The 13,831-nt window shown below is 43.9% G+C and overlaps 1 protein-coding gene across 1 annotated transcript in view; it reads left to right on the forward strand.

Annotated features, from left to right (window-relative positions):
* The first annotated feature begins 3,228 nt into the window (after positions 1 to 3,228).
* The window catches only part of lrrc75ba (leucine rich repeat containing 75Ba), a 39,995-nt gene continuing 29,392 nt past the window's right edge, over positions 3,229 to 13,831 (forward strand). Inside the window, exon 1 of the mRNA XM_036525991.1 lies at positions 3,229 to 3,886. Coding sequence (XP_036381884.1) covers positions 3,596 to 3,886 — 291 coding nt within the window. The 5' untranslated portion in view covers positions 3,229 to 3,595. The remainder of the gene's footprint in view (positions 3,887 to 13,831) is intronic.

The following is a 13,831-nucleotide window of genomic DNA, read 5'->3' on the forward strand; positions in this document are numbered from 1 at the left end:
TGTCATGTTATGTAATGTAAAGGGACTTCTCTAAAAATGTGTCAGTACTTTACCCCACCACTATCATTCAATGTTTTTTTTTTTTAATTGAGTGCTAAATCTATTTAAAGATAGCTTAGCAGTGATTTCTCTTGCTCATGAAGGTTAGACTACAGGCAACTGCTTTACCCTATTCTCAGAGCTCCTTGACATCTTGCTGGTGTGATCCAAAATGATATGATAAAAACAAAACACACACTTTATTAATATTTTATATTTGCTGAGCGCTGCTTTACCCACATATGATATGGATGATCGATTATACCCCACAATCCCTGGCAACTAGCAGTTGATGTTTTTTGTTCATATTGTACAGGTAACACAGGAATACGGAGACTACCTTCCCTGTGGTTGAACAGGAGCAAAAATTACTATTCAAGAGTGGCAACACCAAGTGCTTCTTGGTTTTTCAATCTCCGCCACCATCTGCCTCCCAGAGCTATAGCACTGTAGTTTTAATTAGACTGTTTCTTTAGCAGACACCCTTATGCGGGGCAACTAGTAGCTGAAACATCAATCATTCGTACAGCTGGAAATTTACTGAGGCAATTCACGTTAAGCGCCTTGGTCATTGCTCATGGGAACAACAGCTGTGTGCTACCCAGAACTCCTCGCTGAAAACTTTTCATCAAAAGTTCAGTTCCCCCCAAACATTTGCACCATCCTGCTATCCACGCCGCCATCAAAGGCACAGCTTTTGAATTTACTTTGCATTTCTGTTCAAGAAAAAAAATATATTTCTAAATGTCTCTTTCAGCTCGCGATGTTACACTGAGTGAGCAAATATTCCTAAAAGGCTCTTTCCAAACAATTTATTTTATAATGAATTCTCTCAGCTCAGACATGTCAAAGGTGGGCAGAGTGTAATTGGAGAGAGCTGTAATTATACTCTGCCCATTAATACTCCAGCACTGTCTGATATATGTGGACCAATCAATGCCTTTCCCTTTATGTACTATATAGGTGTATTTTGGATCTCACCTTTACCTGACAAAGACCCAACACACATTGAAATGCCAACCCCGTCATACACAAATGCTTTTCCTTTTAAAAAATGTATTAAAGTTCAGGAAAGAGCATAGGCATATTTAACTCTTTCCATCTGAGATTTATAAACATAACCACTGCAGACAGGTAGCCTAGATATTTTCAACAGAAATGATAGCAAATTAATGCACATATAAAGTAGTACACAGAACACAACAAAAATCAAAGATCGTAAACAGAAATTTGGGTAAATCACACACTTGATATCACCACATTTTATGCTTGTTACATACAGGCCAAAATATGCACATTTTTGGCGTAGCAGTACATGCTCTGTACTGATTTTTCATTGTTGGATGGAAAATAATTGCTTTCTTCACATCTTTAGAAAATGGTAAAACATCAGGGTGTGAAATTATAATAATAATAATAATAATAATAATAATAATAATATTAATAATATTATTATTATTATTATTATTAATTTATTTAATAATATAATTATTATACTATTTATTTACTATCCACAACCACCACCCCCCCTCCCCTCAAAAAAAACCCTCCCGTATTTTGAACCTAAATGTTGGCACGCATGGGTAGGGGGGGACCCCCGATTGCCACCGGGTATTTCGCACACTGCAAAACATATTATATAAAAAAACTGAGCTGTGTTACTACATACCTCATCCACTTATTACAGAAGTAATCTTAAGCCCTGGTCCCAAAGATCTGCCTGCTTTTTAAAATACCATTAGCCTAGTCACTTGCTAACAGACCTAAAGAAGAAATGGCTCAACTGCATGCAGGTGTTGTGATCAATATGCTCTAATTAGAGGGGGGTGAAATCAAATAACGAAATGGTTACCCTAAATTGTCAATGACAAATTGAACTAAATTGGAGGGGTTTTTTTATCATTCAATGCATATCATTTTATCCCAGCTAATTGAACGTGATACTGAATTAAGGCACTGGATCGTAGTTGGAGCTTGTCTATTTTAGTACACGCTTGGTGTATGTTTGTTTTTAAGTCCCACCTACCTTACCACACATACTGCCTACTGTTGCAATGAACAGTTTGAGCGTATTTTTACCCAAATGCAAATCACTTTGAAGTCGTTGACACACGGCTTTTCGATATCATTATGACGTCTGCGGAAATCCCTGTCTGTGTTGCAGCAACGCCCATAAACCTGCTGCCAGCTCCGGGCTGCAGGCGAGTAGCCAGTAACAGCAGCTTGCGTTTCGGGGCGGGGTTGAACACGAGGCGGGGCTGGACATCCATAGACCTTTAACTGCTGTCAATGTCCCAAAAGTGCACTGGCGTAGGTTCGATATGCATCTCACTCCTTTGTTGGGGTGGTAAAAAATAATAATTCGACTTCCCAATTGTAAGACATGTACATTACACATGTATGGTAAGAAGACAAAAAGGACAAAATCAATTCAAAACCTTAAATGGACAATTATGTGAAAATCTGCTTTAGTAGTCCAGTTAGAAGTCTTCTATATTAGCGAAGCAAGTGAAATTTCACAATAATGGGAAAAGAGAACGTTATTAAGTTACCAGATAGCGGCAACAATTATTTCTATGAATACTGCGATAGCGACCGATATTTTTTCAGGTCGGTTAAATCACCTGACTTTATACCGGTGACCTACCAAGCTGTTTAAACATCTCTTAATTACTGTCACCTGATAGGTTTGTTGAGCGTTGGTTCTTTTGTTGAATATTCAGGTGGTTAAATAATATGCCACTTATTTAATTTTTGTATATTGCAAGCTTTTGATGACAGGACAGTTGCAAAAAAAAAAAAAAAACAATGCCCCTCTCTTAATTCTACAATATTTAATGTTTTAGACAGATGTTTAATGCTTTAGGTAAAGTCAGACGTCGTGACATCACGCGGGTTTCTATACCGCTGTCCTCTGTGGAACACTGAAATGCAGACAGAGCACCATCGCAGAGTCGCACGAATAAATATACAAGTGAATTAGCTGTTGCCCATGGACCAGCGACATAAACAACAGCATCAATCTACTTGTCACAGCTGCCCAAAAAGTACGCATACGATTTCTGAAGTTTAAACCTAGCGTGGGTCATCCCTTTATAAAGAACACATGTAGGCACAACGGGCTCTGATTGGACAGAGACTGTACTAGACGAGTGTGGTGCGGTGTAGCAGCAGACACAAACAGTGTTTTAAGGGGACAGCTACAGAATAGCAAGCGAGGAAGCGGTGCGCACTTCATAGGTCGTATAACCTTACTGAAGAGACAGGATCAGATACATAGCGGGCAGAGGGAATCACGTCCCAAATGCATTAGCAACGACATTGTTTTTGCAAGACATTTTACGCATCTCTTTGTTTTCGTTACAGTGAATTATACTAGCGGGATGAAATAACTCGTGCACAACAGAACGACACAATACGAGTGATTTACTCAAGTTTGCATGGTTGGTGTGTTGCAGAGGCGCACGTTATTAATATGGTTGCATTTTATACTGGATACACAATACTGAATTAACAAATTGCTGTGCAACTGTAATATTACAACAACAACAAAAAAATGGGCTCTAGACTAAGCAGACAGAGCAGTCTGGACAGCGACACGAAATTTTCAAAGAGGAGACGCCAGCCGCGTGACAGCTCCGGAGAAACCGAGAGGAATGGGAGTCGAGGTAGCGGGGAGTTTTTGTTTACATCCTTGATGCTGAAGTCAGACAAGCTACCGGGCATGCTGCGGAAAACGAATCACAGCCCGTACGTGCGGAGGGTGGCGTGGATCCGCGAGATACAGAAGCTTCTCCGCGAGCACAAGGTGGACCAGGCGGTCGACGTGCTCAAATTACTGAGAAAGGTGAGGGCAAACGGAGCGCAGCGTTCTGAAACGGGCGCTGCACGGTGTTTTCGATTAATGCTCAAACGTTACCATGTAGCCAATAACATTTTTTTTGAAAAGTCAACAAGGACTAGCCTGTTTCAAAATAAATTAGCTGCAGCATTGTACCGCAAATTGTCCAATTATCTCCTCTAAATGTCTTTGTGCCTGTTGCAAATGGACTGACACCATACATGCAATATGTAGTGAAAACTGCGTTCCGCAGCCGAATTTGGATGAAGGGATTACTTTGTCCATTTTTTAAGGTCAGACTCTTGCGAGTTGATACTCATTGAATGAGTGGTCCAACGGCCACAGGTTGTTGTTGTTGGTGGTGGAGTCATCGCCGTTAAAAGCAGTTCCTGAATCGTACAGTTTCATTGTGAATTCTAAAGATTTCCCCAGATCAATCGAGAGCGTGCACGGAGGGTGAGAAATTTCTTGAACATTTGTTTCTCGTCGGGGGACAAAGTCACATTCACGCGCAAAGCTCGATTCAGTGTTTACTACTAAATGGAATCATTGTGCGTTCCAAGGTGCATACCTGGAATTAAGTTATTGTTGTTAATATTATGATTATATGTGCCAGCAGTATCATGGTCATCGGCAAAAACAATAACAGTACTGTAGGTCATGGAAGTAGTCCCAACAGCGTCCTCCCACTGCATCGTTCAAACCAATCCCATATTTTTGTTTCAGCAGCTATTCCAGCATATTATACCATGCATCCTAACCTCTTCAGTCAAGCACGTCACCTGAAAGTTAGTTACCATGTGGTTGCATTACTAAATCTATTAAAGCAAATTTATGGCTTTATAGCAGAGCTAAGCTAAGTAGTTAATTCAGATGTTCATTAGACCATGTAGATTTGCTATAATGCTTAAAATGACAGCTCATTGTCCTCTGGGTTCCATTTTAAATGGACTGCATTTATATAGCGCTTTTCTACTCATTTGAGTACTCAAAGCACTTTACAGTTATATGCCTCACATCTACCTACCAGTGGCAGAGGCTGCTATACAGGCTTACCAACTGGCCACTGGGAGCTGTTGGGGGTTCAGTGTCTTGCTCAAGGACACTTCGACACTCTGCCAGGATGAGCCAGATTCAAACCAGGGACCTTCCGATCCCCAGTCGACTGCTCTACCTCCTGCTCTACCTCCTGATCCACTGTCGCCATTTTATCAAAATGTGTAAAGTACAATTGGAACCTGCTTGCTATTTTGCAGAGAACACAAAACCTCTATTTTCTGGAACAATTCTTGGGTCAGCTATAGATTCAAAAAAAGGCTATGAAACACAAACTGACAAATTGAAGATTGCCGTGCTAGTAAGCCATGTGTGAGGTTTACAGCCAAGTCAGAGCAGGGGAAACAACGTATAAACTTAGCCTCTGCCCTTTTTGACAGTTGAACAAATGATCCACCTTCACCGTGGAAACGAAATGCATCGATCAAAATTTGTCGTAGAAATAAAATATGCTGTGCACCCCAAAGTAGAGGAGGGACTGTGGTAGGCTGGTGTTGGGCAGTAGTCGTCTCCCCCCCCCCCCCCCCCATTTCTTTTCTTCTTTTAACACTAATGCAGTTCCCAGTTGGTGCGCTTTTCGCAGCCAGCACGGTCGAGCGTGAGTGGGTGTTTGCCTTCTCTGCTCTATGCAGTGCTGTAGGATACAGAGAACCCATCTGTTCTACCTTCCTCAAAGGGCTGTATAGAGTTCCTGTGTAGGGATGGGGGGGGGGGGCAAGAGAAACGAACACGCCCCTGCATCCTGCAAGCACCCCCTGCCTGCCAAAAACTCCCCAGGAGATGAAGTTACGTGGGAGGATGGAATAGTGTTTTTTTTTTTTTCCCCAGTGGGAGAATGTTAGAGCTGGCCATTACCTTTATTAGCCAGGTGGCAAAGAGAGCAACGCGCATTTTGCCAGCGGTAACACGTTCCTTTTCAATACCCAGGTGTGGGCACAAGCACAGTAGCAAATGGGTACAAATTGCGTCCAGATGCACTTTCCCTGAGGAGATAACAAGCCTAGAGGAAAGAAGCAAAGTGAAACGGCACTAAAGAGAAGGCACTGGTGGTTTTTTAGGCACACAGCTCATCACTGTCTCAGTGGCACCCCTGGTTTCCAAGTGCTAAAGTGCCCATTGCTATTCGTTGTATCCTTTTTCCTGTTTCTGCACACAGATTGGCGGTGAGGTAGGGAAAAAATCGATATCAGTAATGTATTAATCTGGAACCGTCTGCATTTTTGCCTTTATGATTGATTATATCAGTTCTGTTGGCCGTCTCTTAGACAGTTCCTTGAAACACATTAGAAAATCAGGAAACACAAAAAAAACATGTTAGAGGACAGAGAGACACTGTGAATCTCCTCATCAAGTCAGTTAGGTAATACTAAACTGTTACGTAAAGAGGAATTTTTTTTCTTTACCCAGGAAAACAGTTTGTGCTCAAGCCAATTCATGCACGGCTCTGAAATGAGGCGGTAGTGGTGTCCGACCCACAGGTTCTGACACGACTCCCCGATCTGGAGTCCCCCCCCCCCAGTTTTCCACCCTGCTGCTCCCCGACTCTCCCCGATCAGAGAGGGAGTGAGTTTCCTCACCCAGCACTCTGAGGCCAGACGGCCTGTCACTCCTTGCTTCGGCCCTGTCTAATGTAGCCATTAGGGCGCATCCACTCTCCCGGTTCCTAATGTCAGTGGCTGACGCTCTGTAATGGAGCCTTGGTGTAATAGCAGTTTGGGCAGGAGTGGGAGGGGGAGGGAGAGAAGGGGAGGTGGGAGGGGGGGCAGTATTGATGCAGCAGACGCGGTCAGAAGCACAAGCGATTGCCTTCGTTCATTCCAATAATCATGGCCATCGCCGCACCCCATCCCATATTTCATGTCGGTGGTGTGCACAGAAAATATCGTAGGGGTGCGTGCACACACACACACACACAAACACACACACACACACTGACACACATATTCACACGCACACTGACACACACACACATAAAGTACTGTAGACATGTAGTATGGGTCTGACACCGCTGCGAGCAGTAGACAAATTTTGCCTGGTGCAGCTCTCTGTGAAGTGCCTATTGAGCGCTGCGAGGCTACAGGTGAAATGGGTATCTGTGACCCATTAAACATTTGTGTGACTGACAGGCCTCTCACTCAGACCTCCGCCACAGGCCAACAGCTCTTACCAGGCTCTCAAAACCCCTCCTCCATTGTCTTCATCTGAAAAATTCATTTTCTCATTATCGCATTAGATCCCAGATGGTAGGGTTTGATTGTTTTTTTTTTTCCAAGGCAAGGAAATAATGATTAAAAATAAATCTATGAATATTTCAGAATTGAACCCCGCTCTCTTCCTTCATAAAATTCCACAAAATGTCCTACATTTAACGTATACAGTTATTTCAGTTTCCATCACATGAGAAGAACAAGGTTCCTCACCTCAGGAAAGAAAACCAGCAATGTCAGGGCAGTAAGATCAGGACAGCCCTTATGCGTCTGTTGCTTCCTCATTAAAATATTCTGTACCACATCCCCATTGATTGAATGCATTGTTTGCATGTGTACATTATTGTAGCTGCAGGGTGTTACTAGCCTCTTACAAATGTACTTACCAACACAAATGTAGGTGTCACATGACTGGCACCAGACCTCCTCTGATTTGTCTGCCTTCAGGCCATGCACAGTTTTCTCCTTAATGATACAGCAGTTTGATTCACTAATCTGAGACAGCACTCAGATTCAGATGTATGTTTGGATGTGCTAATGTAACGGGTGGTCTCTTGCGTTGTGTTTTTTTTTTTTTTAATATGATGTTACGTGGGTCGGCGAGCGAGCGAGTTTCGAACCGAGGTTCTTACTGCTCGCTGCCAACCCCTTAAAGCCAGCGTCGTTGCCAGTTGAGCTAAAGGCAAATTGCCGTTAGCCTGTCGGCGACAACGCTACTTAACCAGGTCTCAGAGGGAGTGACGTAGCCGCTGCAACCACTCGGCTACCTGCTACCCGCTACCTAAGGCTTTACGCAGGACTCACACGAGCTAATCACTTCAGCTCCGCTACACTAACACGTGCGGTCAAATATAATTTGTATGTGGAACTCAACGGTAATGAAATGCTGTCACATTGGTGTCCACAGGAAGTCTGCGCCATCCTTTTTTCGAAAACTTGTAAGCGTTGAGCCAGTTCTGACTATCACAAAGCCATCCCGTTTACAGGAGATTATCTAATCCACATAACAACAAAATCCATACTATTCACGTTTTCTCTGGTAGCCTTGTAACAATGAGAGGTGTATTCTCGGCAGCTTAGTCTAGATACCTCACAGGTTTAGAGCTTATCTCCATTTCTTGAAGATGCAGCAGCTTAATGCGCCAGGATCCCCCTTCCTGTGAAGAAGACACCAGTAATCCCAAATGCCAAGCTGGGAGGTAGTGTTTTTAAAGTCACTGATACCACTGATACCACTCAGCTGGGGATGGAACCCACAGTGTTGTGATGGACTGGACTGATATCGTTGTTGCTCTGAAAAGGATGATTTGGGGGGGGAACTGTATAATTGTCTTGAGGGCACATTTTACTGCATAGTTGATCTTTACTGGAAGAAGACAGATCCTGTATCTATCTGTTTCTGCCAGGTTTCACGGCTTTAGTATGAATTGAGTTTCAACAGGTTGGCACAGTGTGACAGACAGCTCCAGTACTCATATGAAGACATTAAACCACATTACATCCCCCCAGGAGCCTACCAAAACCTCAGAGATAAAATGCCACGGTTGTGGTGCAATTGCAGAAAATCTTTAGATCTGAACAAAAGCCTACATAGTGACCCATAGTTACCCTCAATTACTGAAATTACACATAACATGACCAAATCGGCACCTACAGGATAAAATGAGTTCTATAACTCCTTCACAGATGTAATAAAAAGAACACTAGTGTTCTAAAAATACCTTAGTGAGTCTTTCATATGAAGCAGAGGGCCATCTATTTTTATAGATGATAATACATGAATAGCCGCTGATGTATGAATGCTCTTACAGTTCCGAGTGAAGTAACAGAGGTCTATCAGAGTTGGCGTGCAGCAGTGGGTCTGTCCACTTGAAAAGCCTCTCTCAATGTGGATTCCGCCAATGACAGCTCACGACTGCAAGAGCGCTCGCCGACATCACAAACCTGCCTGCAGAGACGAGAGCGCCACCGTGGTGGTTCGCGGTCAGTCGTCATTGGATGCTTCGCCTCTGACGACAGCGGCCCTGCAAATCCTGCTTGCTACCTCACCGCATAGCTCCCCTCTCTCTTTCGACCAATGGTGCGGCTTTGACTTAATTACACTCAAGACTTTCCGGAGGAGAGCACAGCGCCTCCTTAATCAGCGGGATGGAATTACCCAGGGGGCTTTTACAGCTCGTGAAACACATAAAAGGCTGCCAGTGCTTGGGTCCTTTATATGAACTCTTCCCAGCTTTATTAGGTTAGTTTCACATTCATGCTATCAGCGAGCGGAGGATTACCAGTGTGCTGGGAACTGAAGAAGGCCATTGTGGAGGCCGCCTCACATGATTATGGGTCCTAGGGTTGCTGTTCATGTTATGGTTGACAAACTTTGAAAAAGTTGGCTGAAAAACCTTGAGAGTTGTAACCGGGTTGAGTCCGGATCTTCACCAAGTCCTCAGCCCCTCAAAAGTGTTTGCGCTTCAGATCCAGCAAGAAAAATTGCTAAGATTGCAGGATCTTGCAGTTTATTTTCTAAATCATACGAAAAAGGGAAGGAAAAAAAAAAAACAGTGCTCAGCCGGTTTAATTAGATGTCCTGGCACAGGTCACAGGAAATGAGAAGTACCTGACAAGGAAGAAGGCGAATTGGCGAATTATTTTTACGCCTGTCAAAGGATTGTGATCTGTGAAAGAGGAGCTGCTTGACTATTTAGGCTTTATTCTGTTTTTTTTTTTGTACATTTTTATAACAGTCATCTTCTTTAAAAGGGAGGTGGCAATGTGTGACCCTTGCCTTCCTGCTCAAGATGTCCATTATAATCAGACCCGTCTGGCTCTTGCTGGCCTCCCGTCTAATGATCTCGCGCTCTCATTACAAGGTTTTTCGAGCCTGTCTCCCCCTGCAACACCACAGACTGGTTTTAATGAGAGCCTGGCGGAACAGCTTTGGTTTAAGGCCTGCCACTCAATGCCGAATCGTGTTTAAACCCCTCCCGCTCCCCCCCTCACATACACATACACACACACACACACACACATTCACGCCAAAGCACAAAATGATGAGCTCTACTGTACTGGAAAAAAGTGCCTATTTATTTATCTTTTTTTCCAAAGCCTAAAAATCCAACTGTGCATCTGTGCCTTCAGTTTGGATTAATCAGCTTGTTAGAGACACCATTCTCATCTACAGCTCGTAACGCCTGACACCATCTTATCTTTTTTTTTCCCCCCAAAGAACACAGCTTATGAATCAGTGGCATATCTGACTGACATTATTTTTGTGCTTCATTATAAAGCTGTGGGGGCGTAAAGGCAGTCCAATCGTGATGCGGTCTGTGTTCAATTTAGGTTTCTCTGACAGGATGTGAATTTAATGTGATGGGAGTCAACACAAGCAAACCTGAAACAATCCCCCCTCCTCCCCACAGTTATTGAGACACCCTTCTCCAAAAAAAAAGAGCACAGTTAGAAATAGGTTTAAACAGACTTATTAAGCTCCTGCATATGAATTGCGGTGGCCGGAGCAGTAGAGCTTTACTGAACTAAGACTCACAAAATTGTGGACAGTGAATTATTAAAGAATCCCCCCCCTCCCCTTTTGATCTCCATATCCGGAATGCGGAGTGTTGGAGAAACATCGGCCCTCCAAGATTCCATAAGTGGTCCCCAGAGAATATTATACCCTTTTCGCTTTTTAAACAGGCATTTCACTCGGACAGCTCCACCCTGAGTTTCTGCAGGTTGCAGTTCCCATCCATTCCACCACTTCTCCAGCGAGGAGATATCAGAGCGACTCTACTGCGGCATGCGAAGCGTACCAAAATGTATGTTTCCAGCATCCAGAGACAAATTTAATTTTGTTAAGTTTTTTTTTTTTTTTTATACCTATATGTGAAGAATGCTGCTGTTTATGGAAACAATTAAGAACAGCTTACAGCGTCAGACTTGCAACTGCGGCTACTTTGAACATGTAAGCCTTTTCTTTTCTTCCAATAGAAGATTAAACAGGCAGAGGACAGAGGGAGAGAAAGAGAGAGAGAGAGAGTGTATGTCAGAGAGAGAGAGAGAGAGAGAGAATGTCTGAGAGAGAGAGAAAGAGGGAGAGAGAGAGTATGTCTGAGAGAGAGAGAAAGAGAGAGAGAGAGAATATGTCTGAGAGGGAGAGAGAGAGAATGTCAGAGAGGGAGAGTATGTCAGAGAGAGAGAGGGAGGGAGAGAGAGAGTATGTCTGAGAGAGAGAGAAAGAGAGAGAGAGAGAGAGAGAGAGTATGTCAGAGAGAGAGAGAGAGAGAGAGAGAGAGAATGTCTGAGAGAGGGAGAGTATGTCAGAGAGAGAGAGGGAGGGAGAGAGAGAGTATGTCTGAGAGAGAGAGAAAGAGAGAGAGAGAGAGAGAGAGAGTATGTCTGAGAGAGAGAGAAAGAGAGAGAGAGAGAGAGAGAGTATGTCTGAGAGAGAGAGAAAGAGAGAGAGAGAGAGAGAGAGAGTATGTCTGAGAGAGAGAGAAAGAGAGAGAGAGAATATGTCTGAGAGAGAGAGAGAAAAAAGCCCAGGCTGCACCTACAATAAATCAGGCTGCAAGCCTCCTGACAATTCAGTAGGAGAGAGTTGCTGATGGGCACTTTTTCTCTGAGGCGAATGTTTAGCTCGTCTGCTCCCACCCTGCCAGTGGTGTTTTGTAATTTCTGCACCCCTCACCACTCCCGAACATCCTATCTGAGGACGGGGGAAGGGAGGTTTCTGTCTGCGGGAGGACCTGTTGTGTCGGGGTAAACTGCCAGCCCGCTCGGCGGGGCAGGGCACCCTTTGGATGTCAGCCTTGTGGCGCGTTCCTGGCGCGCAGGGTCCTGAGCCGCTCTGACATGCGTGTTTCAGCTGCCTGAGCACCTGAAAACGCTGCCACTGCCAGTGACATTTATTCACACTGTCACTGCGAGGAGCCAACTAGCTACAGGAGTAAGAGCGCTCGCGCACACACATATGCATGCACATATGCGCGTGCGTGCACACACACACACACACACACAAACATATACAAACATGCATAGACATGCATATGTCCACGCACATTTACCATTATACACAGGCATACACGCAGGTATGCATACGCATACACGCACACATACACCTGCATACATGTGCACATGTACACACAAACACAAATACATATACACATGCATACACACACTCATATGCACGCATGATACACACACACACACACACATACACAGTACATCACAAAAAAAACACATCCAGGGGCTGATATCATCTGGGTTCATGTTTGCTTAAACCTGTCGCTGAACTGACAGTGTCAGACTCAGGGTAGTTCTCAGCAAGCACGCAGCGTTCCTCTCCAGCAAACCTGACAGATGAACCCCCCCCAACCCCTAAACCCCCCCCCCCCCCCCCCCCCCCCCCAGCACGCGCCGCAGCGGAGCTGGGCCCTGGACGCCCGAGCGAGGGGATCGTGGGCGGAAACCCTGCGTGAGACGCTGCTCCTGTAGCCTTGAGCAAGGTGCTTTAATGCAAACCGCTCTGGTAGGACCAAGAGCACAAATGGATTTCAGAATATGCAAGTCACTTTGGATAAAAGCCTCAGCCCCGCGAATGAATATTAATAACAGAGAAAGGATCGGGTATTTTTACCCATCTCCTCTCCGATTCTCGAAGTTTGGCTTCGATGGAAGGGACTGACCTACTTCATAAGGCATCATAATACCCCCTCAAGGAGCATATCAGTTTGGATACATCAAGAAATGAGTGACATTGTCGTGTAACTGATTTGGAAGGGCATTTTCAGAGTGAAACAAGAAATCACTGTACATGAAACCAGCTCTGAAATTCAGCCGTTAATATTATTTCTTGTTATTAATTGCATGAGGCTTTCCAGATGGATCACTACTGATAAGTAGAAGGTTTGTGTAGTACAGAACCCACCAAGGCAAAGCCCTGTATAACCCAGGAGTAACTGAATGAAGTATAGCTTCAGTTTTCTGAAGGCCTTTTAAAAACAGCCCACAAGAATAGCAAACTCTTCTCAGTCTTGAGCAAAAATTTTTTCTCCTCACTTTTTATGTACATTAGGGAGATGTTTATCCAGGGGATAAGGTATCTTAGGTATCTTACATCTGGAAGTTGGATATTCTTACCAAAGCGATTCAGCTTGGGCACCTTTCTCAAGGGTACAAGAGCAGAATCACACCTGTGATTTGAACACTTAACATTCTGGTTCCCATATAGCCATACCACACTGACTCCATTGAGATAATTACTCTCTAAATGGTGGCTGTCGTCTTTAAAGATAAAGGTTTGCACAGCAAGTGTTTTTTTAGAATAATTTTAGTTATACTTACCCTAGGTAACTAAGTATTTACGTTTGCTGTTATTGTTGAGGTTTCTTTCTCTGGATTTTTGAACAGGTTCTATTTTAAGATCACTGTTTTGCTAAGTTACATTATATTATTAGCATTTAGCAGATGCTCTTATCCAGAGCAACTTGCATCAATTACAGGTTTTTTTTACAATGTTATCCATTTATACAGCTGGATATTTACTGAGGCAATTTTGGGTTAATTGCCTTGCCCAAGGGTACAGCAGCAGTGCCCTTGTGGGGGAATCGAACCTGCAACCTTTCAGTTACGATTCCTGCTGCTTAATTGCCGCTATGCTACATTGCTGCACCAGGCTAATCGGTTTGCCTCTCTG

This window comes from Megalops cyprinoides, chromosome 4, assembly GCF_013368585.1.
Source record: "Megalops cyprinoides isolate fMegCyp1 chromosome 4, fMegCyp1.pri, whole genome shotgun sequence".
Lineage (NCBI taxonomy): Eukaryota > Metazoa > Chordata > Actinopteri > Elopiformes > Megalopidae > Megalops > Megalops cyprinoides.